General features: G+C 36.3%; 3 protein-coding genes, 1 long non-coding RNA gene and 1 other non-coding gene across 12 annotated transcripts; 4 read left to right on the top strand and 1 right to left on the bottom strand.

Annotated features, from left to right (window-relative positions):
* The first annotated feature begins 1,638 nt into the window (after window positions 1-1,638).
* LOC142547054 (pseudouridine kinase-like) lies at window positions 1,639-9,626 on the top strand. Of its 8 annotated transcripts, none has more exons than XM_075655124.1 (7): window positions 1,642-1,781; window positions 1,911-1,959; window positions 6,872-6,948; window positions 7,421-7,513; window positions 8,063-8,260; window positions 8,413-8,549; window positions 9,028-9,626. In XM_075655124.1, the coding sequence occupies exons 1-5, from the start codon at window positions 1,779-1,781 to the stop codon at window positions 8,066-8,068; spliced, it is 228 nt and encodes a 75-aa protein (XP_075511239.1). In that variant the 5' UTR covers window positions 1,642-1,778; the 3' UTR covers window positions 8,069-8,260; window positions 8,413-8,549; window positions 9,028-9,626. The 8 variants fall into 8 exon arrangements, 1 of the variants encoding a protein (XP_075511239.1); XR_012820580.1 differs by having other exon boundaries at window positions 1,650-1,781; window positions 1,911-1,955; window positions 6,869-6,948; ... (1 more) ...; window positions 9,028-9,315; window positions 9,430-9,626; XR_012820582.1 differs by having other exon boundaries at window positions 1,646-1,781; window positions 1,911-1,955; window positions 6,869-6,948; window positions 7,421-8,260; window positions 8,505-8,549.
* A 529-nt stretch (window positions 9,627-10,155) lies between these two features.
* On the top strand, window positions 10,156-14,666 carry LOC142547053 (dolichyl-diphosphooligosaccharide--protein glycosyltransferase 48 kDa subunit-like). The gene is made up of 13 exons (XM_075655123.1): window positions 10,156-10,587; window positions 10,706-10,842; window positions 10,986-11,111; window positions 11,332-11,385; window positions 11,482-11,595; window positions 11,793-11,848; window positions 11,918-11,959; window positions 12,836-12,911; window positions 13,158-13,229; window positions 13,332-13,457; window positions 13,560-13,664; window positions 13,847-13,930; window positions 14,300-14,666. The coding sequence occupies exons 1-13, from the start codon at window positions 10,320-10,322 to the stop codon at window positions 14,345-14,347; spliced, it is 1,308 nt and encodes a 435-aa protein (XP_075511238.1). The 5' UTR covers window positions 10,156-10,319; the 3' UTR covers window positions 14,348-14,666.
* A 954-nt stretch (window positions 14,667-15,620) lies between these two features.
* On the bottom strand, window positions 15,621-15,762 carry LOC142547912 (small nucleolar RNA snoR83). Its single transcript, XR_012820807.1, has one exon. It is a non-coding gene; the product is annotated as a small nucleolar RNA snoR83 (small nucleolar RNA).
* A 1,711-nt stretch (window positions 15,763-17,473) lies between these two features.
* Window positions 17,474-21,114, top strand: LOC142547052 (4-hydroxy-3-methylbut-2-enyl diphosphate reductase, chloroplastic-like). Its single transcript, XM_075655122.1, has 10 exons — window positions 17,474-17,792; window positions 17,910-18,106; window positions 18,810-18,989; window positions 19,093-19,224; window positions 19,335-19,409; window positions 19,480-19,585; window positions 19,667-19,761; window positions 19,907-20,092; window positions 20,169-20,255; window positions 20,788-21,114. The coding sequence occupies exons 1-10, from the start codon at window positions 17,531-17,533 to the stop codon at window positions 20,851-20,853; spliced, it is 1,386 nt and encodes a 461-aa protein (XP_075511237.1). The 5' UTR covers window positions 17,474-17,530; the 3' UTR covers window positions 20,854-21,114.
* Window positions 21,115-22,645: 1,531 nt separating this feature from the next.
* Window positions 22,646-23,505, top strand: LOC142544862 (uncharacterized). Its single transcript, XR_012820124.1, has 3 exons — window positions 22,646-22,751; window positions 23,018-23,284; window positions 23,368-23,505. It is a non-coding gene; the product is annotated as an uncharacterized LOC142544862 (long non-coding RNA).
* Window positions 23,506-24,710: the final 1,205 nt, after the last annotated feature.

Below are 24,710 nucleotides of genomic sequence, written 5' to 3'. Positions count from 1 at the left end.
CTCCTAAGTTCTTCGCATTCACCAAGGAGCTTGAGAAGAATAAATTTATTGATGTTCGTCACATTCAATCAAGTGAAAACTCATCAGATCTCTTCGCAAAGGCACTTCCTACGTCAATATTCAGAAAGCACATATATAATATTGGGATGCGCAATCTACGAAATTTGTGAAGAATTGTTCGTGTCAACATGACGGGGAGTTTACTGACTGCACTCTTTTTCCCTTGCTATGGTTTTTATCCCAATGGGTTTTTCCTAGTAAGGTTTTTAACGAGGCAGTATAAAAACACGTAATGAAGACAATCATTATGATCATCATCACAAGGGGGAGTGTTGAAAAATATATTTAAAATGAGTGTATTGAATATTTGAATGTTGAATATTTGAATGTTGAAAATAAGAGTTGTAAATATTGAAAATTAGTGTGTGATGATGTAGGTAATGATGTATTTTATTTTTGGATTATTTGTAAAGATATCCTATAAATAGATATCTCATTTGTGAAGAAAATCACAATTGAGTAGAGAGAAAAATATTATAAAGTGTGTAGTTTGGTAAATTTTGAGAGTTTGAGATTTTTACTTTTTACCATAAATTTTTACTTTTTTTCACAACATTGGCAATATATATATTGTGATTGTAAATTTCTAAATATATGGCCCAAGTATTTATTTATTTATATATATTAAAAAAGTATCGTATTCTACAATTGTAATGTATCATATTAGTATATGCGTCTTTGTATTCATATACTTGTAAATATAATATTTTTTATAAAGAAATGTCTCTAATTACTGATTTTTCAAGTATTTATTATTATTATTTTATTATTTTTTAAAATGGAGGTTTTACAATTATCTCAGTGGTATGACAAATTGATAATGGCATTTTGGTCACTTTCACACCCACGTGCGGTAAAAAAAGAAAAAGAAGGCAAATCGAAGTATTCAGTTTGGCTTTAGTTAATTTATTTTAAAAAATTGATTAAATCGAATAAAGTTGAGGTTCAATTTTTTATCCTTACCTTTATTAAATCTATTTTTTAAAATCGTTTTCCCAAAATTTGGTTAATTCCGTATATAAATCAAAATTTTTAATTATGTTCAATTTTTTACTTTTAATATTCAAATTAAATCGATCTGCTCGATCAATTTTGTTTAGCTGAATTATTTTCAACTCTAATTTTACAAAATTATTACCTATTATTGTCCCAATTCTTGATTGGAAGAGGGATACCAAAGGCCTCTGTCCTTCCATCCCTTGGATAGTACAGAGTGGGAGGGCAGAGCTTTTGGTTTTTTTCCTATTTGAGAATCTTCGGATCTATGCTTGTAACAAAAGTTTCGTAAGGGGACTGGAGCAAGCTACCATGAGACAAAAGATCTTATTTTTAAAATTTGAAAATTTTAAACATTATATAAATATTTTTAATAATTTATTAATAAGATTTATTATTTTTATGTAATCAAATTTAATAATATTTATCAAAATATAAAAAATTTAAATTTTAAAATAAATCCAAGGGGCCGAGGTTAACATTGCCTCTATATATATAATTAAAATAAGCAACCGGTATTTTAAATCCTTTTTCACGGGCCAACCTTCAAAGTTTAGCCCATTAACAAATAACATTATAAACTTCTTAGCCCAAAAAATCTGGGAAAAAGCCCAACTATAACATTATCCATCAAATTTTCCGTTTTACCCGATACATAAACAGAGCAGACACGCAGCTGATCAAATTTCAGAGACGGGAATCCAATCACAGTATTCGTTCACATGGTAAGTTCTTGTAGAGTTTCCCTACTGGGTTTTTTCGTATATGAATCAGTAACTCTTGTTCTCGATGTTATGAGTTTACAAGCTTTCGATTGATTATACAGTAGCTGTGTTTGCGCGATTTTATTCCAGGAATTGGATAAAAAGGGGAAAGTTTTAGGTGATGAAGCAGAGCCAGTTGGCGGAATTTGAGATAATAAAAATCGAAAAATAAAGAATAAAATGGACACCTAGATTTACGTGGAAAACTCCTAAATATTATCAGGGTAAAAACCACGGGCAAGATGAAAAGAATTCCACTGCAATATTTTGTGGTGTACAACTTACTCACTGTGTTTTCAAAGAGAACACACACTCTCTTAATAAAAGAGAACAAAACACCTCACAAATATTATAGAACTAAGCACTCAAATGCTTATAAGATGAAAGAAAACTCGAAGAAGTGATGATTTCAGAATGAAAAGGGGAGCTCTATTTATAGAACTTCCTGTCAGTGTGAAAACGCGTTTTCTCCTCCGAAAATTTCCGTGAACTTTCCTGCAGCTAACATCCTTTGACTATTCTGCCGACATTTCTCCCACTTGGAGATTTGATTGAGAATCAAACACATCTCCACACATCCTTTCAATCTTGCCATTCCCTTACATTTCCGCTAGGCCACTTGAGGATCTACACCACTCAAACTTATCAGTGTTTGCTGGCTTGGTCAGAAAATCAGCTATGTTATCCTTTGTATGGATCTTCTGCATATCCACACTCCTTCTTCTACTACTTGCCGCACAAAATGAAATTGTACTCCAATGTGTTTCGTCCTGGAATGAAAGGCTGGATTCCTTGCGATGTGCAAGGCACTCTGACTGTCACAAAACAAAGAAACATTTTCTTGTTTGTGCCCGATCTCCTCCAATAACCTTTTGATCCATATTGCCTCCTTGCAACCTTGAGTAGCTGCCATGTATTCTGCCTCTATTGTAGATAACGCCACAACTGTCTGCAGTTTTGAATCCTAGCTTACTGCTCCCCCTGCAAGTGTAAACACATAACCAGTAGTAGATTTTCTTTTATCAGGATCACCTGCATAATCTGAATCAACAAAGCCCCTGAGTGTAAAATCCGATCCTTCATAACATAATGCAGCATTCGAGGTACCCTTAATATATTTAAGGATCCTCTTAACAATGCTCCAATGCTCTCGTCCAGGATTTCCCATATACCGACTAACTGCTCCCACTGCTTGAGCAATGTCCGGTCTTGTACATATCATGGCGAACATCAAACTTCCCACTGCTGATGCATATGGTACTCGAGACATCTCCATCCTCCCTGCTTCACTGCTAGGACACATCTCGGAGGATAACTTGAAGTTAACAGGAAGAAGGGTCGAAATTGGCTTATTATCTTGCATGTTGAAGTGTTGCAAGATTTTCTTCAAATAATTTTTCTGGGAAAGCCAAATCTTTCTGTTGCTTCTATCTCGGTGAACTTGCATCCCTAGAATCTTGTTTGCTGGTCCCAAGTCCTTCATATCAAATTTCCTAGCCAACTGTGTCTTCAATCCTTGGACCTGATCTTTGTTGGGGTCTGCTAACAACATGTCGTCTACATACAACAGCAAAATGATATAATCATCACCAGACCTCTTGAAATACGTACAAGGGTCTGCACTCAATCTGTTGTATTCAAGGCTCATGATATAGGAATCAAATCTCTTGTACCAACACCTCGGCGCCTGTTTGAGACCGTACAAAGATTTCTTCAACCTGCAAACCAAGTTCTCTTTACCTTTTTCCGCAAAACCTTCTGGCTGGAGCATATAGATTTCTTCTTCAAGATCTCCATGAAGAAATGCCGTTTTCACATCTAGCTGTTCTAGATGTAGGTCAAACACCGCACATAATACCAACACTACTCTGACTGTTGTAAGTCGAACCACAGGAGAAAATATCTCATTGAAGTCAATGCCTTCTTTCTGAGCATACCCTTTTACCACCAATCTAGCACGATACCGCTCCACTTGGTTATTGCCATCACGCTTGATCTTATAGACCCATCTGTTTCCAATGGCTTTCCTCCCTGGTGGTAGTGTAACAAGATCCCAAGTTTTATTCCTTTTTAATGCCTCCAACTCTTCTTGCATTGCTATCATCCACAAAGATACATTCGAGCTTTGAGTAGCCTCGTGGAAACTCGATGGCTCACCATCCTCTGATAATAGACAATATGCAATGTTACTTTCAGTGACATAATCTGAAAGCCAACCTGGTGGTCTTCTGTCTCGAGTTGACTGCCTCACATTAGAAACCTCAGACTCAACATGTTCTTGTTCTTCGTGCTCTGGTACTGCTTCACAAGAAACTTGACCTTCGTCCGTCTTATTTTCCACCTGAAAAATAGCAGTTTCTGAATTCGGTGTGCCTTTGTCTCCCTTTACTTTATCTTCATCGAAGATAACATCCCTTCTGATGACAAGCTTGTGAACAGTAGGATACCACAAGCGAAACCCCTTTACTCCATCAGCATAACCCAAGAAGATACATTTTCTGGATTTCGAATCCAACTTCGATCTTTCTTGCTCATTGTACAGAACGTACACCGGACTTCCAAATGTATGCAAATGAGAATAATCTGTCGGTTTCCCGGTCCACATCTCCATCGGAGTCTTCAGATCAATCGCCACTGAAGGAGAACGATTGATAATATAACAAGCGGTTTTGACTGCTTCTGCCCAAAATGACTTTTCTAGACCTGCAGTCCTCAACATAGCTCTTGTTCTGTCCAACAAGATCCTGTTCATCCGCTCCGCCACTCCATTCTGTTGAGGTGTGTAAGCCGTCGTGAATTGACTTTTGATGCCCTCATGTTGACAATATGCATCAAATTCGTCACTGGTATATTCTCCTTCATTGTCATTCCTGAGACACTTGATTTTCTTTTCTGAATCAAGTTCAACCCGCGCTTTGAAATCTTTGAAGATCTGGAAAACATCTGATTTCTTCTTGATTGGATACACCCAACATCTCCTAGAGAAATCATCAATGAACGAGACAAAGTATCTCGCTCCTCCTAGGGATACAACCGGTGCTTGCCAAACATCCGAATGAATCAGCTCCAATATGCTTTTGCTCCTGGCAGTAGAAGTGCCAAACTTTAATATGTGTTGTTTACTGGTAACACAGTGCTCACAAAAGGATAGTGACACTTTTGTAAGTCCCGGCAGCAGCTTCCGTTCTGAGAAAATTTTCAACCCTCGTTCTGACATATGTCCGAGCTTTCTATGCCATAACACTGTTAATTCTTCTCCTGAACCAATTGATGCAACAGCTAGTTCTGCCTCTTTGTGTGTTTCTCCCAAAAGTACATACAGATTTGCAGCAACCTTTTCCGCCTTCATAACCACAAGCGCGCCCTTCACAATTTTCATGATCCCGTTCTCGATACGAGTTTTGCACCCGATGTCATCCAATTGCCCCAAGGACAAAAGATTTTTCGTCAGTCCTTTCACATGTCGTACCTTCTGTATGGTGCGAATGGTGCCATCAAATATTTTAATTTTGATAGTACCGACCCAGCGATTTCCAAGGCATGATCATTTCCCATGAATACAGATCCTCCTGAGACTGGTTCATAATGATCAAACCATTCTCTCCGAGACGTCATGTGCCACGTCACTCCTGAATACATAATCCATGTGTCACAAAATTTGTGTCTGCCTTCTGCAACAGTTGCTGCTTCGCTGAATAATATTTCACCACTGCCTGAAGTACTGGCCGCATTTCCTTGAGAGCTTTTATCGATACTCGTACACTCTTTCTTGAAGTGCCCTTTACCGCCACATTTAAAGCAGTAAATATTTTTCTTCTTACTTCTCGACTCTGATCTACCCCGTCTTTGGCTCCCACTGGAGTCACGGTCCATAGATCTTTCTCTTATCATCGGTAAAGCCTCTGCTTGCTTCGATGTTACCAACCTATCTTCCTTATTCTTGCGCCGGCTTTATTCTCCGAGAACCGCAGTTAAGACATCGTCGAATCTTAGAAAGCCCATAAGAATATTGTTGGTTATGTTGATGATAAGTTGATCATATGAATCTGGTAGACTTTGAAGTAGAAGCTTCGCACGTTCATTTTCCCCTATTTTATGCCCCATGGAAGTAAGTTGGGCAAATAGAGTATTTAGTGTATTGATATAGTCGGTCATCGATGAGGATTCCGCCATCCGAAGAGTATAAAGCCTTCTCTTTAGGAAAATCATGTTGTGTAGCGACTTGACCTCGTACATTTTGTCAGAGTATCCCAGATAACTTTGGCTGTTTTTATCTCAGAAATACTTGACAGAACTTCGTCAGCTATAGCCAAGTGTAAATTGGCAACAACATTATCATTCATCTCGTTCCACTTTCCATCATCTATAATCTCCACCGGTCTATCTCCAATAGCCACCAAGCAATTTTGCTTTCTTAAAACTGCTTGTATCTTTATTTTCCACGGCATAAAATTGCTTCCGTTGAACTTTGCTATCTCGTACCTTCCCGCCATTATGCCTACAACAATTTTAGTAGACTGAGGACAAAATAATCCCGCATTAAATAAAAAATAGCAAAAAATCTTTTCTGATGTGGAAGATCAGTCTAGGCTGCAACCACAGAGCATACTCAGAATTTTAAGAAATTTTAAACCAAGGCTCTGATACCACTTGTTGGTCCCACGTGCGGAATTTGAGATAATAAAACCCGAAAAATAAAGAATAAAATGGACACCGAGATTTACGTTGAAAACCCCTAAAAATTATTAGGGTAAAAAAGGCAAGATGAAAAGAATTCCACTATAATATTTTGTGGTGTACAATTCACTCACTGTGTTTCCAAAGAGAACACACACTCTCTTAATACAGGAGAACAAAACACCTCACAAATATTATAGAACTAAGCACTCAAATGCTTATAAGATGAGAGAAAACTCGAAGAAAGGATGATTTCAGAATGAAAGTGGAGCTCTATTTATAGAACTTCCTGTCAGTGTGACGCGTTTTCTCCTCCGAAAATTTCCGTGAACTTTCCTGCAGCTAACATCCTTTGACTATTCTGCCGACAGTTGTGATAGGAGGAATGGTATTGGACATAAATTCCACCCCTTTTGTGCCTCAAAATCCCAGGACCACCACTCCTGGAAAGGTATCGTATGTATACCGATACTGTGTAAACTGATATCCATGTTGCAGCTTTTGATGTTATCCGTGTCCTAGTTCTTTTAATATTATTAGTCTGTGAAATGTACTGTTTCCGCACTGAGGAAATCGGTGTATAAAATGCTCTGGGTGTAATCATCTGTTTGTTTGATTCAAGGTTGTGTCATGTGTGGGAAGTTATTTTTTCTTCAGAAGATAACTTTGAAAAAAAAAATAAAGAATATTGGTGAATTTTTGTATCATAGAGATTACTCAAAAACTTAGTCACTCTGTCAGAACAAAATCAAGACTAAGACTACTATTCTATGGAGGTGTATACATATGAATGCATAAATGCTTTGCTATTTGCATCTCCGCAGTTCGTTGAGAATCATTTATTTTATTTTAATCTCGACTTGTCCCTTAGTGGTGTTGGTTCCTTGTTATATTTGTGTATGATTTGGGATTTACCTATTCAGGTTCGCTGTGCATTAAGTGGTGTAGCAAGAAATGTCGCTAAAACTGGGAGCAAAGCCTTACTTGATAAGTGCCTCGGGGATTCGACTTGGCAGGTCTACACTCTTCAAACTTACATGTAACAGCTTTAATTATGAACTAATTTCCAGGTAATGAGAGTAGATTAATAGATTTGGTAAGTAAATAAACGTGAAATCATATGAATAAAATATTAGTATCATATTTGAATCGAATTAATGAATTTTATTATATATATACTGATTATTAATTAGTTAATTGTCTGAACAGTATAAAAAAACATACTACTTTAACTAAAATTAATACTAAATCTTGTCGATTATTTTATCTTTAAAGTTTATTTCGATATGCAAATCTATCTCGTTGATTGATGCTTATAAGCACAAAAATTTCGTAATTAAGATGAAGTATATAATATAATCTACGGGTAAATTTTATATTTTAGTAAAATAATACATGGTATTCAATGTGATTAATTTAACATGATGTATACCACTTTCTCCACCAAATTGGGATGATCCATCATGCAAATTTGTAGCTGTGACTTTGAAGGTTGACACAAAGTTAAGCAAACCGACTTCAGCTTTTCCAAAGCCAAATGGTGACTTGTTTGTTGCCTTCAACAGTGCTGATCAGTCCGAGGAAGTTGCTCTCCCACCACTTCTAGATAATGCGTCTTGGGTTCGTTTGGTTGATGCAGCACTTCCTTTTCTAGGCTTTTTTCTCTGAGGTTGGTGTTCCCCTTGAAGATGGTTTATCGACATGTGAAATGAAGTCCCACAGTTGTGTGCTGTTTGAAGCTCAGAATTTTAGTTATAGTCCGGGTATGTACCCATGCCATACTTTCATGAGCATTTTATATATACACTTCTCATTTGGCACTGTGTTGCTTTACTAAAGTGCAAATTTATTTTTATTATGCCGTGATCTCTACCTGATTAGCCATTTTTGCAATTGAAGTAGCCTCCTTTTACAGTTTACATAATGTTATGTGGCAAGTGCATGATTCATCATTTTTTCCGATGGTTTCAACACTTGATGATAGATGCTCTTTTGCTGCCAACCTAGGATTCTTCTGTCCTTGATGTAGATTGAGGTTTGTCTTTAAAACAGGTAAACTTAGCTCATACCCTTGTGCAGAAGCTATCTTGAATATTTAGTTCTGTTGGACTTCAGATCACTGCTACCTATCATCTTGATAGTAGCTATTGTGTGATCCACACATAATGTGTGGGAATGGTGCCTTCTCATCTATCAGACCATGTTTCCAGCAACGGCATATTCACTTCTGTGTTTTTTTGTTGATACAAAATCCATTTTTTTCGACCATTAAAAACGTCTGCAACAGTTACTTACGCCCAAAGCTGAGCTTAGAGGCAGAGGAGGAAAGCGGTGAATTGCATGGACAGCATTATTAATTCTCGTGTTCTTCCCTTCCAAAAGCTTTGTTTCTGATCTTTGTATAGCTCTTGATCTGCATCTTCCGCTACCAATTTATTTGCTAACCAAGTTAGATGACATTTATCTCAGGCTTGAATTGATTTCGACATGCTTGTCTTTTTATGTTGTGTGTTGTCCCTTGTTTAAACAGGCAAAGAATGAAAATTGAATGGGCGATGCTTGGAAGTACAAGATTGATCTGAACTTCTACGTATTACCTTGTCTCTTACATATGGAAACCTTTGCAAAGCTTACACATGGCGAAGAACGCAGCAAATAGCCAATGCGGTTTCAGAAATACACTGGGGGCAAGAACGACTGTTGTATGGATACATAAACTGCAAGTAGCCATGCAGTCATAGCTGTTGCCGCAGGTTTAGAGGAAGCCTCAGCAGGCGATAGATGAGGAAGGCTTGAGGGGTGGTTGCCAGTTCCTGTTGTATCTTTTTTTCTTTACTTTAGTATATATTTATTTTTATAATATGAGGGTAAAGAATTATTTGGCTTCTTTAATTTGGAGTTTGATTTCGTTTTCCACGTTATAAATTTCTAGCTCTTGCACAACGTGGAGCTGAGTGACGCAATGTTCTTGGTATTGGACTATTGGTAGGGTTAGTGCGACGCTTAAGTACAACCATGCACGGGGATTTATGGTCTTTGATTTATAGTCATGACCAAGTGTGGAAAATGAACAATAATAATTCCTCTTTTATATGCATATTTTAGTTTTTACTGATTATTTTGGTAAAACTAATTTAGTTTTTTTTTTTTTTTTTTCCAGTTAAACTTTAGGGCAGTTCAGTCTATTCAATTTGAAAGCAAATTCGATTGTGTAGTTCGAAAAACTCGAAATGAGGACGGAGATCTTCGATATTTTCGTATTCGATAATTTTTTAAAATCTCCGAAATAGTACGATACGAGTATGAGGATATTATCTTCGAATTTGTTCCGAAAATAATATTAATGATGAAATAATACTATTTTAATATTATAATTATTATTATCACTGATGATAATAATAGATACTAATAAGTTTTAGTACGAAAATTCCGATCTTGTCTCATTAATATTTTTGAAATGAGACGAGGACGAAGATTGGATCCTCACGGATTCGGGTTCAAGAATTTCCTGAACCAATTGTTGAACTAGAAAAAGTGGAGATCGGAAGGAGTACGAGAGTGAGAATGAAATTGGGAGACGAAAACGGGGATGACAAGCTCGTCTCGTCCCATTGTCATCTCCAATTGTGTGTTATTTTCACCTAAAATGGTGCGTCACATTTCCTAATAATATTTATACGAGGTTTTTTCTCATTGAGCAATATTTTAGCTTTTTATAAATTAGAATAGAAATTCTCGTGCAAGAGGAGCGAGCGTTTGGCTGTTGTCACAGTAGAACAAGGGCAAAAACTTCTGTCGCGTAAACCTTAGCAAGAGAGCTTCATGACTATGTTTCGGACGCTTTTGATTCTCGTTCCCTTCTTCGCGACTCTCTGCAGTTCGTTTTCCCCCGAGAGCCCCACAGACGGGCGAATTTTGGTCTTGCTCGACGATTTTGCACTCAAATCTTCTCACTCGCTCTTCTTCAAGTCGCTCCAAACCAGAGGATTTGACCTCGATTTTAAGCTCGCCGATGATCCCAAAATCTCCTTGCAGAGATATGGAAAGTATTTATATGATGGACTTATTCTCTTCAGCCCCACCGTCGACCGTAAGTAATCACGCGAAATTTGTGAAAATTTTAACCATTTTTGTTCGTAAAGAGACCTGTTTTATGCATATGAAAATTAGAGGATTAATTAAATTGTTTATTGTTTGAGTGAAATTAGGTTTTGGAGGGTCGATTGATACAGCATCGATATTGGAATTCGTTGATTCTGGCAATGATTTGATCATTGCTGCTGATCAATCGGCATCGGAATTGATTCGAGGCATTGCCTTTGAGTGTGGTGTTGACTTTGATGAGGTAGTTTTTTTCTTTTTTCTTGTTTTTTGGCTCCATTTTATGGAAATGCCATCGGTAGCTTGTTTTTTCGTAGAAAACTAGAAGAGAATAGGTTTATGGAAATACATTTCATCAGAGGTTGATAACATGTAGTTGGATAATAGGATCCAGAAGCTTTGGTGATTGATCATACAAGCTTCGCAGTTTCAGAAATCGAGGGGCATCATACTCTTCTTGCCAGTGATGATTTTATTCAATCCGAAGTTATTTTGGGAAGCAAGAAAATTGAGGTAAAGTTGTTTGTATTATTCCAAGCTAACATGTAAACAAATGTCAATCACGTAGGTAATCATACAAGCAATATGCTTGTAAAAAGCAGTTTTTATCATCATTTTCTATTTGTTTCTTCCGTTGAATTTTCCTGTTGAAAGCAGAGCTGAAAAGACCATTTGTCATTTTGGCCAACCATTATAGTCTGATCTCCATTTTTCACTATTTACTCTGCAATAGGCTCCTGTACTTTATAAGGGTATTGGCCACTCAGTAAATCCTGCCAACAGTATGGTAAGATCTCTTGACGCACTTTGTAGAAAACACTTCGATTGTGATTCAAGTTATATCTTAACCATACAACTTAGATCTTATCTGACTTTTACTCAGGTGTTAAAAGTTCTCTCGGCTTCACCTGCAGCGTATTCAGCCAATCCACATTCCAAGTTGTCAAACCCTCCCTCTTTGATTGGTTCTTCCATATCTTTAGTTTCTGTAGTGCAGGTATGTCCGTTCTTATGTAGTAGCCTTTATGTATGTGTTTCCAGGTGCTTTGTGGGGATATATTTTCTTCAATAGATGGCAAACTGATTTCAAATTGTCTGTATTTAAAAAAATTGCCTGAGTTCCATCAATTTTCAAGACAGTGAAGTTATTTTACAATTCTTTTCTTTAGTAACACGGATACTTGTTACATTCAGGCAAGAAACAATGCCCGGATTTTGATATCTGGCTCATTAAGCGTGTTCAGCAACCGGTTAGTATATAATGCAATATTCGTCCTGTCTCCATTTATAGGGGTTGAAAGATTTGGCTTTGTATTCAGGTTCTTTCAATCTCGAGTACAAAAAGCTGGAAGCTCTATCAAGTGAGTGATTTGACATGCTGGCTTGAAACAGCAATCTTATTTTTAATATTTGGGTGATAGTTCTAGTTACTGTAATGTTCCTTGCTAGTAGGGATGTAAACGAACCAAACCGTTTGTGAGCTATTCGAAGCTCGATTCGATAAAAGCTCGTTTAATGAGGCTCGTTAAGATAAACAAACCAAACTTAAGTTTTACAGTATTCGGCTCGTTAGATCGTGAACATGTTCGTTGGTAAATTCATGAGTAATCTTTTAGATGAAAAAATAATAGTTTTGATATTTGATTTATTGATTTTGCATATTAATTATGAAATATATAAAAAAATCTATTAAATTTATTTATTATAATAAATTTACAAATTTTAATAAGAATAATATATTTTTTTTAAATATATAATTTACTTTTTAATTAATTTAATAAAAATTTAAATGTATAATTCATATTTATTAAGCTTGTTTAGGCTCGATAAAGGCCTGAATAAGCTCGTGAGTCATGCATATATTCGTTAAATAAAGCTCGAGCTCGGCTCGATTATAAACGAACCAAGCTCAAACATTCAAGAGTTTGGTTTGGCTCGACTCGATTACATCCCTACTCGCTAGCATGTAAGTTTCTTTGCCAAGTCCCATACCAGAAGGTGGTTCCCCTTGAAGATGAGACCTTCTTCTAAAAATTTATCGGCATTACAAGATGTAAGTTTTTGTGTTGGCAAGTGATTATGGAAAGATGCAACTTAATAAGAAAGTGGGATTGCACATTTTTAGAAATGCGCTAGTATCAGTTAATTTTACATTGTGATGTGTTCAATAAGCCCATACCTTGGCTCTTTTTCTTTTGGAGAACATGAAATGATTGTGCCTAATATCATGTCAACAGGCATGAGAAATCTGGGAATGAGCAATTTTTGACTGAACTCAGCAAGTGGATTTTCCATGAAAGAGGTCACCTGAAGGTGTGCTTTGTCTCAAGTTGTGACCACTCTGTAGTTTTTCATTTTCCCGACAAGTATTGATCCCCAGAGCTCGTTTCTTCAAATATGTGTTTGTATCTCTGCAAAAAGAGAATTGTGTTCGTTTTTTCTTCTTTTGCATATATTGTCTTATTATATATATTTATCCACACATGCATACACACATTATTTTTTTTGTAAAACCATATTGTCGTTGTTTTATGTTTCAAAATGTCGGTGTTTTTGTAGGCAGTTGCTGTAAGGCATCATAAAGTTGGTGAAGTTGTTGAACCTTCATTCTACAGAATCAAAGATGACCTGGTAACTTTTTGTGCACTGAATGTTAAAGTATGTGTCTATAACCTTGAAGAAGCCTGAAATGTCTGCTATGAGCTGATAATTGTCATTTCAATTTGATTAAAGGAATATTCAGTGGAGATTTATGAATGGTCCGGCGCAAATTGGGAACCATATGTTGCTGATGATGTGCAGCTTCAGTTTTATATGATGAGTCCTTATGTTTTGAAAACCATGTCAACCAATCAGAAGGTGAGTTGATTATAGTAGTCAAACCTTCCGAACAATTTATTTTGTAGCTGCTCCAATGGATAAAATGCATGTCTCATTGTTATTTTATGTCATTTGCTACAGGGTCTTTATCATTCATCATTCAGGGTTCCCGATGTTTATGGTGTCTTCCAATTTAAGGTCGAGTACCAAAGACTTGGATATACAAGCTTAAGTTTATCAAAACAGGTATTGTTTCCCTTTCTCGTAGCATGTCCATGTTTATTGTGATAAAACCCTACGAGTTCATAGTTTTGTTACTTTTTATCTAATTCGATACTAATTGACTTGGCAAATGATTTAGTTCCAACTATTAGTAATTTATCTAATATCGTCTATTTTACACTCGCTTGGAATGTTGTGATTTACAGATTCCAGTTCGACCATTCAGGCATAACGAATATGAGAGATTCATTCCAGCTGCTTATCCATATTACGGAGCATCATTCTCAATGGTACCTTCCTCTTTTATTATTTGATACCTCCTTTGTGTGTTCTAGTACTTGAGTGGTAGTTAAAGTTCAAGGTTGTCTTGTGTTAAATTGATTTCTAAGTAGTAGATGTTTTCTACCAATTCTCAGCGCCTGGTAGTTTTATGGGTACTTAGATAAGTTGGTGGAGCTTAATTTTATTCTTTTTGTAATGGACACAAATATTAGTTTAGACTAAGAAAAATTGACCGATTGCAAGCCCATATGCAGCATACGGTTTTGAGGCAAAAAGTATATTTTATTGTCTTTGTAGCCATTTGGCATCCGTTGTGATGTTAAACTACATTTTGCATAATGCTAAACACTCTCTTATGAATATGTTTAATGATTCAGATGGCTGGTTTCTTTATTTTCACAATGGCGTATCTTTACACAAAATAGCTGCAAAATTCTTTGATGAAGACGGCAAATATTGATCTTTGAAGCAGCTGGGAATGACATGAGGTAGTTCAGCGAACGGCTGGTATCTTGAGCCTGATTCTAATGGATTCATGTGAAACCATAGAGAAGACACATATATAAGATGAGATTTGCCAATTTTACATCTATCTCAATAGGCCAAATTCTATTTGAACGTCTGTTTTAATCTTGCCATATGTCCATTGTTTTTTGTTTTTACTCTCTAATCAGGGGCCGTTTGCTTATGAACCTCAAATTTTTGTTCCTGGAATATTGAAGAACAATGAGAGCGTTAGCGTAAGCAGCCTTTTTCTCTTTGTCGATCTATGTATTTTAAATCTCTGGAATATATGGTAAGATAAATTCGCCATTCTCAATCAGTCATCAAAACCTGCCTCAATATAGAAAGAAAAAAGAATGAAATTATGGGCTGCTCACCTTGTTGTAAAGCATTTTTTTAGATCGCATTTTTTAGGAAAAGAGGTTGGGTCCGTTTCTGGTGGCTAGGAAGTCTGATCAGTGGCGGAGTCATTTCATGCTCATTAGTTCGAGGTTGGGGTATAAACTTCTGTACGGTGTAAACTAATAGAGTTTGAGCTCAAAGTTCGCACATTAACTCTCACAGCAATCTTAGAAAATTTTTCTTCATGGTAATAACTAATATTTTTGGTTTAAATGAAACACTCAGCTTGGTTTCCCTTTACGACCATGATGAAGTTTCTAAAAAATTCGATAGTGTGTGAACGTAGCTGCTCAAATCGGGGGTGAATTGTACTTGAGAGTTGAGACTTTTTTATTATTTTGGAAAGTCTAAAATATTCAGGAAAAAATTAGAAACTCTGAACTGTTAAATTTTTTTCCATAAATATCAATATGTTGCACAAAATGTTTAAATCATCCAGAAAAAAGATTACTCCAAAAAAAAGAACGTAGTATAAGTTTTAGAAACATAAAAACATTTTCTTCTGTTTATAGTGTAAACTGATTTGATTTTGATGGAAAGGATTAAAAGATCGCATTTGAAACGATTTCATTGACAAATAAATTCAAATTTACTTTAATGAATTAAAATAAAAAACTAATAAAAATGATAGATAAAAAATTTCAAATACTTTTTACATGGGTTTTTAGCCGTGTTTTAAAGAATTTATCGGGGCTCAAAATCAAAGCTACTCTGGATTAAATTGTTGCAGAGAACGTGATTTGTTTAGGTCAGGAAAACGAAGATAATAGACGAGATTGAATTTTTCAGATGCGATATACGGCAAAGCTACTAGTAAACACCATCTCTCACCATAGATAAAACTATGAAACGACGGCGTTATCAGCGAAACTTCCGCAAAATCCATTTAGGCCTCCCATGAATCAGACAAGAATCAATGTAGCTTATCTGGGATTATGAAGGCCAATCAATCAAAACTTGAGAAATCGAAGCCATATTTGGAAAACTGGAGAGAAAATGACCACAAATCGATGGAAAAATAGAAAAGGCTGCACAGACGAGACGGCGTGAAGGTGAAGTGAAACGAATGGCATTTATATATACTTAGGTTGGACTTGAGAATCATCAAGAAGCCCAGTGGGCTTTAAGTTGACAACATCTATATGACACTCCATGGCTTGTGACAAATAATCTTGACCATGACAAATACCATTGATACTAGTCGATAATTCGCGTGTATAAAATCAGAGTTGGTCTCTTGTGAGACGTGTCAATCCTACCGATATTCACAATAAAAAGTAATACTTTTATAAAAAAAAGTAATATTTTTTCATGGATGACCCAAATAAAATATGTCTCACAAAATACGACTCGTAAGACCGTCTCACACAAATTTTTACCATATATTTTTAACGTAATTAATTTATTTTTAATATTTTTAACAAATCAGTTAGTTATTTGTAGAAATAACTAAATATGTTTTTATAATCATTTTTATTGAATTAAAGAAGATTATAGGTATTTTTGTATATTCATTAAAAACAAAAACTTGTGTGATATGGTCTCACACAATTTTTTGTCAATTTCTTACGGAATGTTTCTTTTCTAGCTATCATAACTCATGAAACATTATTAATAAGTTTCTACTATAAGTATCTTCACTCTATAAAGATCACAATTAGTCGAAACATGTTTGGTTAATGTCAAGGAGACACCAGAAAATAGAAGTTGGGACAGAAACTTTTTTAAAAATTTTAGGGCGAGGGGGACAAGAGCAAATATTAAAGAAAAAGATAAGAAAAATAAAATTATTTTTAAACCTCTAATTAATAAAAAAAAAAAAGGAGATTGCACCCACTCATAGGGATATAAATGAACCAAACTGTTTGTGAGCTATTCGAAGCTCGATTCGATAAAAGCTTGTTTGAGCTCATTTAATGAGGCTCGTTAAGATAAACGAACCAATTTCAAGCTCTACAATATTCGGCTCGTTAGCTCGTGAACATGTTCATTAATAAATTCATAAGTAATATCTTAGATGAAAAATAATAATTTTGATATTTAATTTATTGATTTAACACATTAATTATGAAGTATATAGAAAAATCTATTAAATTTATTTATTATAATAAATTGACAAATTTTAATAAGAATATTATATTTTTTTCTAAATGTATAATTTATTTTTTAATGAATTTAATGAATATTTAAATGTATAATTCATGTTTATTGATCTCGTTTAGGTTTGATTAAAGTTTGAATAAGCTCGTGAGCCATGAATATATTTGTTAAATAAAGCTCGAGCTCGGCTAGATTATAAACAAGTCAAACTCAAACATTCAAGAGTTCGAATCGACTCGATTCGATTACATACGTACCCACCCCTCGTCGATTAAAAGGTATGTTCATGCTTGACCCATATTCGATAGAGTGGTATGAAGATAGTACGAACTGAATCTATGGTTAAAATTAAATGCCAATTTTGTTGGTCACCCATTGAACGTCGGCCGCTAATAAAATTGCCGCAGAAATAAAAAAAAAATCAAAAAAATCATTGGCCAACCTTCGCTTGTCGTGGCACGTGGTGCATCATCATTGGCTCATATTCACGGCACGTTTAAACCACACGTGTGACTCAAGAGATAAATTCCGCACCATACACGCATACGCTGCAACTTAACATAAGCACCTGTACTAACGTGCGCACTGAGAATTTCAGCCACATGGCGATCGCTCTGCAGTTCTCTCGTGTCCCCGCTGGCCTGGACTTCGGCTTGACGCAGAGTAGAGATCCCCGTCGCCGGATAACCTCCTCCGTACGATGTGAAGCAGCCGGAGAAGCTGATTATTCGTCTACCGCCTCCGCGGAGTTGGACTTTAATGCGAAGGCGTTCCACCGCAACTTGACGAGGAGCAAGAATTATAACCGTAAGGGGTTTGGGCATAAGGAAGAGACTATGGAGCTAATGAACCGCGAATACACGAGTAATATTCGATTTTGTTCTCGCTGGTTTGATGAAATTCTGAGAGGTTCCTATTAAGTTGATTTAGAATAGTTTAATTTGTTTTAACTGCGGATATGCTTGTTTTCTGAGTTTTCAGGTGACATTATAAAGAAACTGAAGGAGAACGGATATGAGTATACATGGGGAAATGTAACTGTGAAGCTCGCTGAAGCTTATGGATTCTGCTGGGGGGTTGAGCGAGCTGTCCAGATTGCTTATGAAGCCAGAAAACAATTTCCAACGGAGAGGATTTGGATAACTAATGAAATCATCCATAACCCCACTGTTAATCAGGTTCCTATTTCTTTCAATGTTGACTGTTTGCTCAGATTCAATGTTTCTGGATATGGATGATAGGTGAGGAAAAAACAAGAATTCAATACTAGTTTCATGGTTCTGTGTGAATCCATAAAATTTTTGGCTGATTTTCCTTTAAGTTAAATGTTGATTTTTTTGTTTGCTCGGCCCTTTCTCTATAATTTTGTCTGAATAACATGGTAAAATGATGAACTTGTCACTTGAGATTTAACTATTTGATTGATTATGATCACCTTTAAGAGGTATAATATGTACTGCATCGGTCGGCCCCTTCTATGTATGATTTAATATTTCGAGATATGCACTAACTCTTTCCATCAGTTTGTACAACTGAATTGTGTATGATCCCTTTGGATCGTGGAAATCTTCCACTAATTTAAATATTTTTTTTCTCCTTAATTGTTCCCAAAATCCAAAATCCACCCTCCAACCATATTAAATGGACTCCTCGCCCGCTGCTTCCTCACCCAGGATCATGATACATGACTCTGCTCCTGATGCTCACCGAAACACTTCAACGGGTTTGAATGCTCTGGTTTTGCACCTTTGAATAAATAATCTTGTTTCTGGTACCCTTAGTATGCATAATGTTCATTGAGAATGTAAATCTTACTCATGAATCAAGCGAGGAGACACACTTTAATGAATGCAATTAAGCGATTCAATCCTATCCCACCAGAGACTTGAAGAGATGGAAGTAAAAACTATTCCTCTTGAGGATGGCAACAAACAATTTGACCTAGTTGACAAGGGTGATGTTGTTGTGCTGCCGGCTTTTGGAGCTGCTGTAGACGAGATGCTGATTTTGAGTGACAAAAGCGTGCAGATAGTCGATACAACTTGCCCATGGGTATCCAAGGTATTATGTCATGATGATAAGTTTTAACAAACAAGAATTTCGTCTCTCACTTTCTTGATCTGAATCTCTTTGAAATTTGCCCATTCTATTATTATACTCGCAGGTTTGGAATATAGTTGAAAAGCACAAGAGAGGAGACTATACTTCAATAATACATGGGAAATATGCTCATGAAGAGACTATTGCAACTGCCTCCTTTGCTGGGAAGTATCTCATTGTGAATAACTTGATAGAGGTGTTTCTTGCTTCTTACCTATACTGTTCATCCATTCAGCATTCGTGAAAAATATAGCATTGGTAATCATCATGTCAGACTAATTATAGAATGTTTTTACTTTATCACAGGCAACATATGTATGTGATTATGTTCTTGGTGGTAAACTTGATGGATCTAGCTCGACCAAAGAGGCATTTCTTGAGGTAGGATGAGTATCTTACTCTTGAAAATTTTCTCTTACCATTGAATTTCATCTAATTTGTTTGGTTGCAGAAATTTAAATCTGCCACGTCGAAAGGGTTTGATCCAGACAAGGATCTTGTGAAACTTGGTATTGCAAATCAAACAACTATGTTAAAAGGAGAGACAGAGGAGATTGGTTAGTTATTAAAGAATCATATTTTCTCATGATGCTTAAATATGCAACTTGTAACACTTATGCTTATTCTTTGTTCTGCAGGGAAATTACTTGAGAGAACCATGATGCGCAAGTATGGAGTGGAAAATATAAATGACCACTTCATGAGTTTCAACACTATTTGCGACGCAACTCAGGTAATTTTTATTCCATCAATTTTCTGTGTATATCATCACCTGATACGAACTCGTAAGATGCAAGAGCCACAAACTTAACTATGTCTTTTGTGGCCATTTTCAATATGGACCTTCTCATCTTTAAGCCCTTTTTTGTTACATTAAGGAGCGGCAAGATGCCATGTATAAGCTGGTGGATCAACAAGTGGATCTCATTTTAGTTGTCGGTGGATGGAACTCAAGCAATACATCACACTTGCAAGAAATTGCCGAGGATCGAGGAATTCCATCATACTGGATTGACAGCGAGAAAAGAATCGGACCTGGAAACAAAATAAGTTACAAGTTGATGGTACATGCCTGCTAATTGTTCTATTTTGCAATTGGAAATGCTAGTCTTGCAAACATGATATGATTGTGTATTACAGCATGGAGAGTTGGTCGAGAAAGAGAACTGGCTACCAGAGGGTCCTATCACAGTTGGTATAACTTCTGGTGCATCCACTCCCGATAAGGTAATTCTGGATGAATTCTCTCTAGTTTTTCACTTGGGTATATATTTCTTCAGCAGTCCAGATCTCTTCTCCGAAATGGTGTTTTATTTTCTGTTCGAGGATGAATGCAAGTGTTTCTAAATGGACTAAAAATGATATAATAGAGGTGTATCATAACTTAGAGGAAATGAGCAGATAACGCCATAATTTACCTAAGAACTTGATTATAATTGCTATCTATGTAAATTTTAGCTGAGATATTTAGGTCTCCCAACATCTTGTAGCAATGTCTTAATCTGTGCTATTTTTGTTTGTACCACATGGTAATAATAGATTATCTCTATCGAGATCAAAGGAAAGTAGACATCTGAAAACCACTACTAGATAAATAGAAGATTATCTATAAGCATATTCAGTCACTTTTAAAATCTTATATTTTGTCTAGGCCTAATTTTTACCCCGCATCAATCCAGCATTCATCTTACAGCTTTCAATGTTATCAGTGTTGCCTGCAACAACTTTCTATTCATTTGGTTCTTATGATATCGGCCAGGTTGTGGAGGATGTCCTTGTAAAGGTGTTTGACATGAAGCGAGAGGAAGCATTACAATATATCTAGACTGTGTCGCAATGGGCATCACAAGTATACTCACTAGGTTCACCTCGATTTAAAAGTTATCTAATACGATCGTGGAGCAAATGGGTCAAGAATAAGAGGATTTGAAGGCCAAGCAAATTAGTTGGTGGAATTAGTAGAGTTGTAACTGAGAGTATAAATATGAAAAGTAAGATACGAGAGGAGATAGAAAATACTTGTAATTATGCTCTATTCTTAGAATGAATTCTCTTTGAATTTCAATCTACCTTTCTTTCTTTCTTCTTTGATTCTCATCTCAATTTTTAAGAGATCAGCGATCTCAAATTCTCTCCCTAACAGTATCAGATTATTTCGAGTGAATTGTGATGTAGTGAATGTGTCGTGAGGTGCAGTGCTTGTATTTGTAATGCCCCTTCTTGGTTACCGCAGGTTGGATGCCTTGGGCTGTTAAGTTTGTAAAAGAAAAATAAAATTGAACATATAAAATTTTGAGCCAGACGAATATGAATTACACTGAGTTATATTAATAGCGAACTAGGGAAATCATGATTTTGTGATTAATATTTTTAGTATTTTCATCTTCTTTGTCTTATGAAAAAAGTACGTAAAAACGTGTGTGAGCGGATTCATAATTTAGATGATTATTGATATATAACAGTTGTGGAAGTGCTGATTTTAATTATAATTTGGTGACTAGTAGTTTGTGAAATTCATTATTTTTATCTTTTATTACAGTTTATAATTTAATACAGATATTAGCAAGAAAAATGTAACATGTACTTTATTTATAACAAGATACTTCTAAAGAAAGTTAATTATCGAATTTTTTTCAAATTTTGAAACAAGTAAATTTCTGTAATTTAAATCTTCTAACATCAATGTCTTATATTTTTTTAAAAAAAAATTAGAGGCTAATTATAATTAACAAAAAAAATTGTTCAAAATAATAACTGTGCCTATTCTATGAACGGATCACTGTACAAGTAAATGACGTGGACCTTCGATATGTGGTCGCAGTTTTCTTGGCGGGGACCAATCGATAAATAATAGGATCCATCCAGGGAACCGCCCATAGGGCATCACAGGATAATTTTTGTCTTAGCTATTTTCTCGCATTCACGACTTCTCCAACTCTGCACTATCACAGCGTGGAAAGCTATGATAGCGCATGATTTCCCCTCCAACGGGCCTCCCTCCTCTGCGCCAAAGTTGGCGCAGAGAAGAAACCCAGCGCCATTTTGGCAAAATGAAGGACTTCTCGGCAAAATATGACAGGCAAAATAGTGCATCATTAAAAAAAACACATTAAAGCAAAATAACTTCTAAGCAAATATGACCAGCAAAATATGAAGGACTTCTTGGTAAAATATGACCGGCAAAATCAGCACCATTTGTTATCCTCCTTTCTTTTCTCTACTTCTTTTCTCTTCCTTCCTTTTCCCCACCTTGTTTGTCTCGGTCCTCCTTTCCTCATAAGTATATCTTCGATGTCCATTACAGCTTCATCTTCGTCCTGATCATTGTCATCAGCATGCTCATTTCCCGGACAATGAGCAAGTTCTTCCGCTTCAACCTCATCCAATTCTTGGTCAATAACTTCGACCTCCCTAAAGTATTCCTCCATGAAGGATTTGGGATCATTTTTAAAATTGTAGGCGGCCTCGCCTGGCAGTGTGTTCCTTTCATCCTTAGACAACGAAAATATCTTGGTGGTATTCTTCCCAATAAAGAAAAAATATTTTGGTTGTATTTTTTGTTGGGGCCGTGAGTGTTTAAGAAGAATGAATGGGAGTGTGGGAGTGTTATGCAATGTAAAACTCATGATTGTAGGATGTATAGAGTGGAGTGGAAAATATCTTGGTGGTATTCTTCCCAATACAGAAAGCTTCAATTTGTTGATTACAAAGCACGAGTGTCAGGTATTATGGTGATTCTTTGTATGATTTAGTGCAACCCTTTTGAAGTCATGGTTGGGGAATATAATGTATGGGATAGAGTGGAGAAATCTGTTGAAACGTTGTTTGTTTGGGAAGAAGGATTGTGGCCATAAATGTTCTGGGATTTCTTTAACTAACTTTATTTCATTGTATGCGAATTTTTTAATTCTTGTCTCCCGGTGTGTGAATGTTTACTGATGGTGTATCACCTGCCTTCTATTTACTGTACTGCTATGCTGCTATATAAGGCACCACAAAATTAAAAGTTGAGGCACGAAATGCTACTTCGAGTGATGCTGGTGGAAAGGACGAGAGACGTGTGTTTGTTGCTGGTGCTACTGGAAAAGTTGGATCTCGAACTGTGAGGTGCCCTTTTTGACTTAATCACTCGATGAGAAATATTCTGGACTATGATACTTAAGAAACTGATTCTTGGTTGCAAGGTGCTTTTAAAATTAGGATTTAAGGTTCAAGCTGGTGTTCGAAGTATTCCGAGAGCCAAATCGCTAGTGCAAGTATGAGTTCTGATGCTTCGTTATTATTGAAACATGGTTATGTTCTTTTATTCATGGTTCACATGATATTTCCTTATTTTCAGAGTGTTCAGAACATGAAGCTCGAGGATGTGGCAAGAGGCACTCGTAAGATAAAAAAGGGCCTTCAGATTGTTAACATAAGATCAAGTTCGTAATTGGTGTTGATACTTAATGGGATTTCTTGGCATTTCTATGTGTCATTATATTATTGGTCCCACGTGCGGAATTTGAGATAATAAAACCCGAAAATAAAGAATAAACTGGACACCGAGATTTACGTGGAAAACCCCTAAAAATTATTAGGGTAAAAACCACGGGCAAGATGAAAAGAATTCCACTATAATATTTTGTGGTGTACAACTCACTCACTGTTTCCAAAGAGAACACACACTCTCTTAATACAGGAGAACAAATACCTCACAAATATTATAGAACTAATAGGATGAGAGAAAACTCGAAGAAGGGATGATTTCAGAATGAAGGGGAGAGCTCTATTTATAGAGTCTCTTGTCCGTGTGAAGACGCGTATAAAACGCGTCTTCCATCTTCCCACGAAATTTCCACCAATGAAAATTTCCTTCTTCCCACATTTAATACACGTTTTGACTGGTCCCATTTTGAAAAACTCTTGCCGACATTTCTCCCACTTGGAGATTTGATTGCGAATCAAACACATCTCCACACATCCTTTTAATCTTGCTATTCCATGCTGCTTACGTTTCTGCTAGACCAATAGAGGATCTACACCAGTCAAACTTATCAGTGTTTACTGGCTTGGTCAGAAAATCAGCTATGTTGTCCTTCGTATGGATCTTCTGCATATCCACGCTTCCTTCTTTTACTACTTCCCGCACAAAGTGAAATTGTACTCCAATGTGTTTCGTCCTGGAATGAAAGGCTGGATTCCTTGCGATATGCAAGGCACTCTGACTGTCACAAAACAAAGGAATATTATCTTGTTTGTATCCGATCTCCTCCAATAACCTTTTAATCCATATTGCCTCCTTTCAAGCTTGAGTAGCTGCCATATATTCTGTCTCTGTTGTAGATAACGCCACAACTGTCTGCAGTTTTGAAACTCAGCTTACTGCTCCCCCTGCAAGTGTAAACACATAACCAGTAGTAGATTTACTCTTATCAGGATCACATGCATAATCTGAATCGACATAGCCCCTGAGTGTAAAATCCGATCCTCCATAACATAATACAGCATTCGAGGTACCCTTAATGTATCTAAGGATCCTTTTAACAGTGCTCCAATGCTCTCGTCCAGGATTCGCCATATACCGACTAACTGCTCGCACTGCTTGAGCAATGTCCGGTCTTGTACAGATCATGGCCAACATCAAACTTCCCACTGCTGATGCATATGGTACTCGAGACATCTGCATCCTCTCTGCTTCAC

The sequence above is a fragment of the Primulina tabacum genome, chromosome 5 (genome assembly GCF_025594145.1).
Source record: "Primulina tabacum isolate GXHZ01 chromosome 5, ASM2559414v2, whole genome shotgun sequence".
NCBI lineage: Eukaryota > Viridiplantae > Streptophyta > Magnoliopsida > Lamiales > Gesneriaceae > Primulina > Primulina tabacum.
This window is presented reverse-complemented; position numbering and strand designations above follow the sequence as displayed.

Excerpts from the sequence above, each read along its gene's own strand:
- LOC142547054 (XM_075655124.1), top strand. Across the intron at positions 1,960-6,871 it reads TGATGAAGCAGAGCCAGTTG|TGATAGGAGGAATGGTATTG; the intron begins GCGGAATTTGAG and ends TGCCGACAGTTG. Across the intron at positions 6,949-7,420 it reads GGACCACCACTCCTGGAAAG|GTTCGCTGTGCATTAAGTGG; the intron begins GTATCGTATGTA and ends TTACCTATTCAG.
- LOC142547053 (XM_075655123.1), top strand. The coding sequence starts at position 10,320 with ATGACTATGTTTCGGACGCTTTTGATTCTCGTTCCCTTCTTCGCGACT. Across the intron at positions 12,912-13,157 it reads ATGAAAGAGGTCACCTGAAG|GCAGTTGCTGTAAGGCATCA; the intron begins GTGTGCTTTGTC and ends GTGTTTTTGTAG. Across the intron at positions 13,665-13,846 it reads GCTTAAGTTTATCAAAACAG|ATTCCAGTTCGACCATTCAG; the intron begins GTATTGTTTCCC and ends TGTGATTTACAG.
- LOC142547052 (XM_075655122.1), top strand. The coding sequence starts at position 17,531 with ATGGCGATCGCTCTGCAGTTCTCTCGTGTCCCCGCTGGCCTGGACTTC. Across the intron at positions 19,410-19,479 it reads CCAAAGAGGCATTTCTTGAG|AAATTTAAATCTGCCACGTC; the intron begins GTAGGATGAGTA and ends GTTTGGTTGCAG. Across the intron at positions 20,093-20,168 it reads AAATAAGTTACAAGTTGATG|CATGGAGAGTTGGTCGAGAA; the intron begins GTACATGCCTGC and ends TGTGTATTACAG.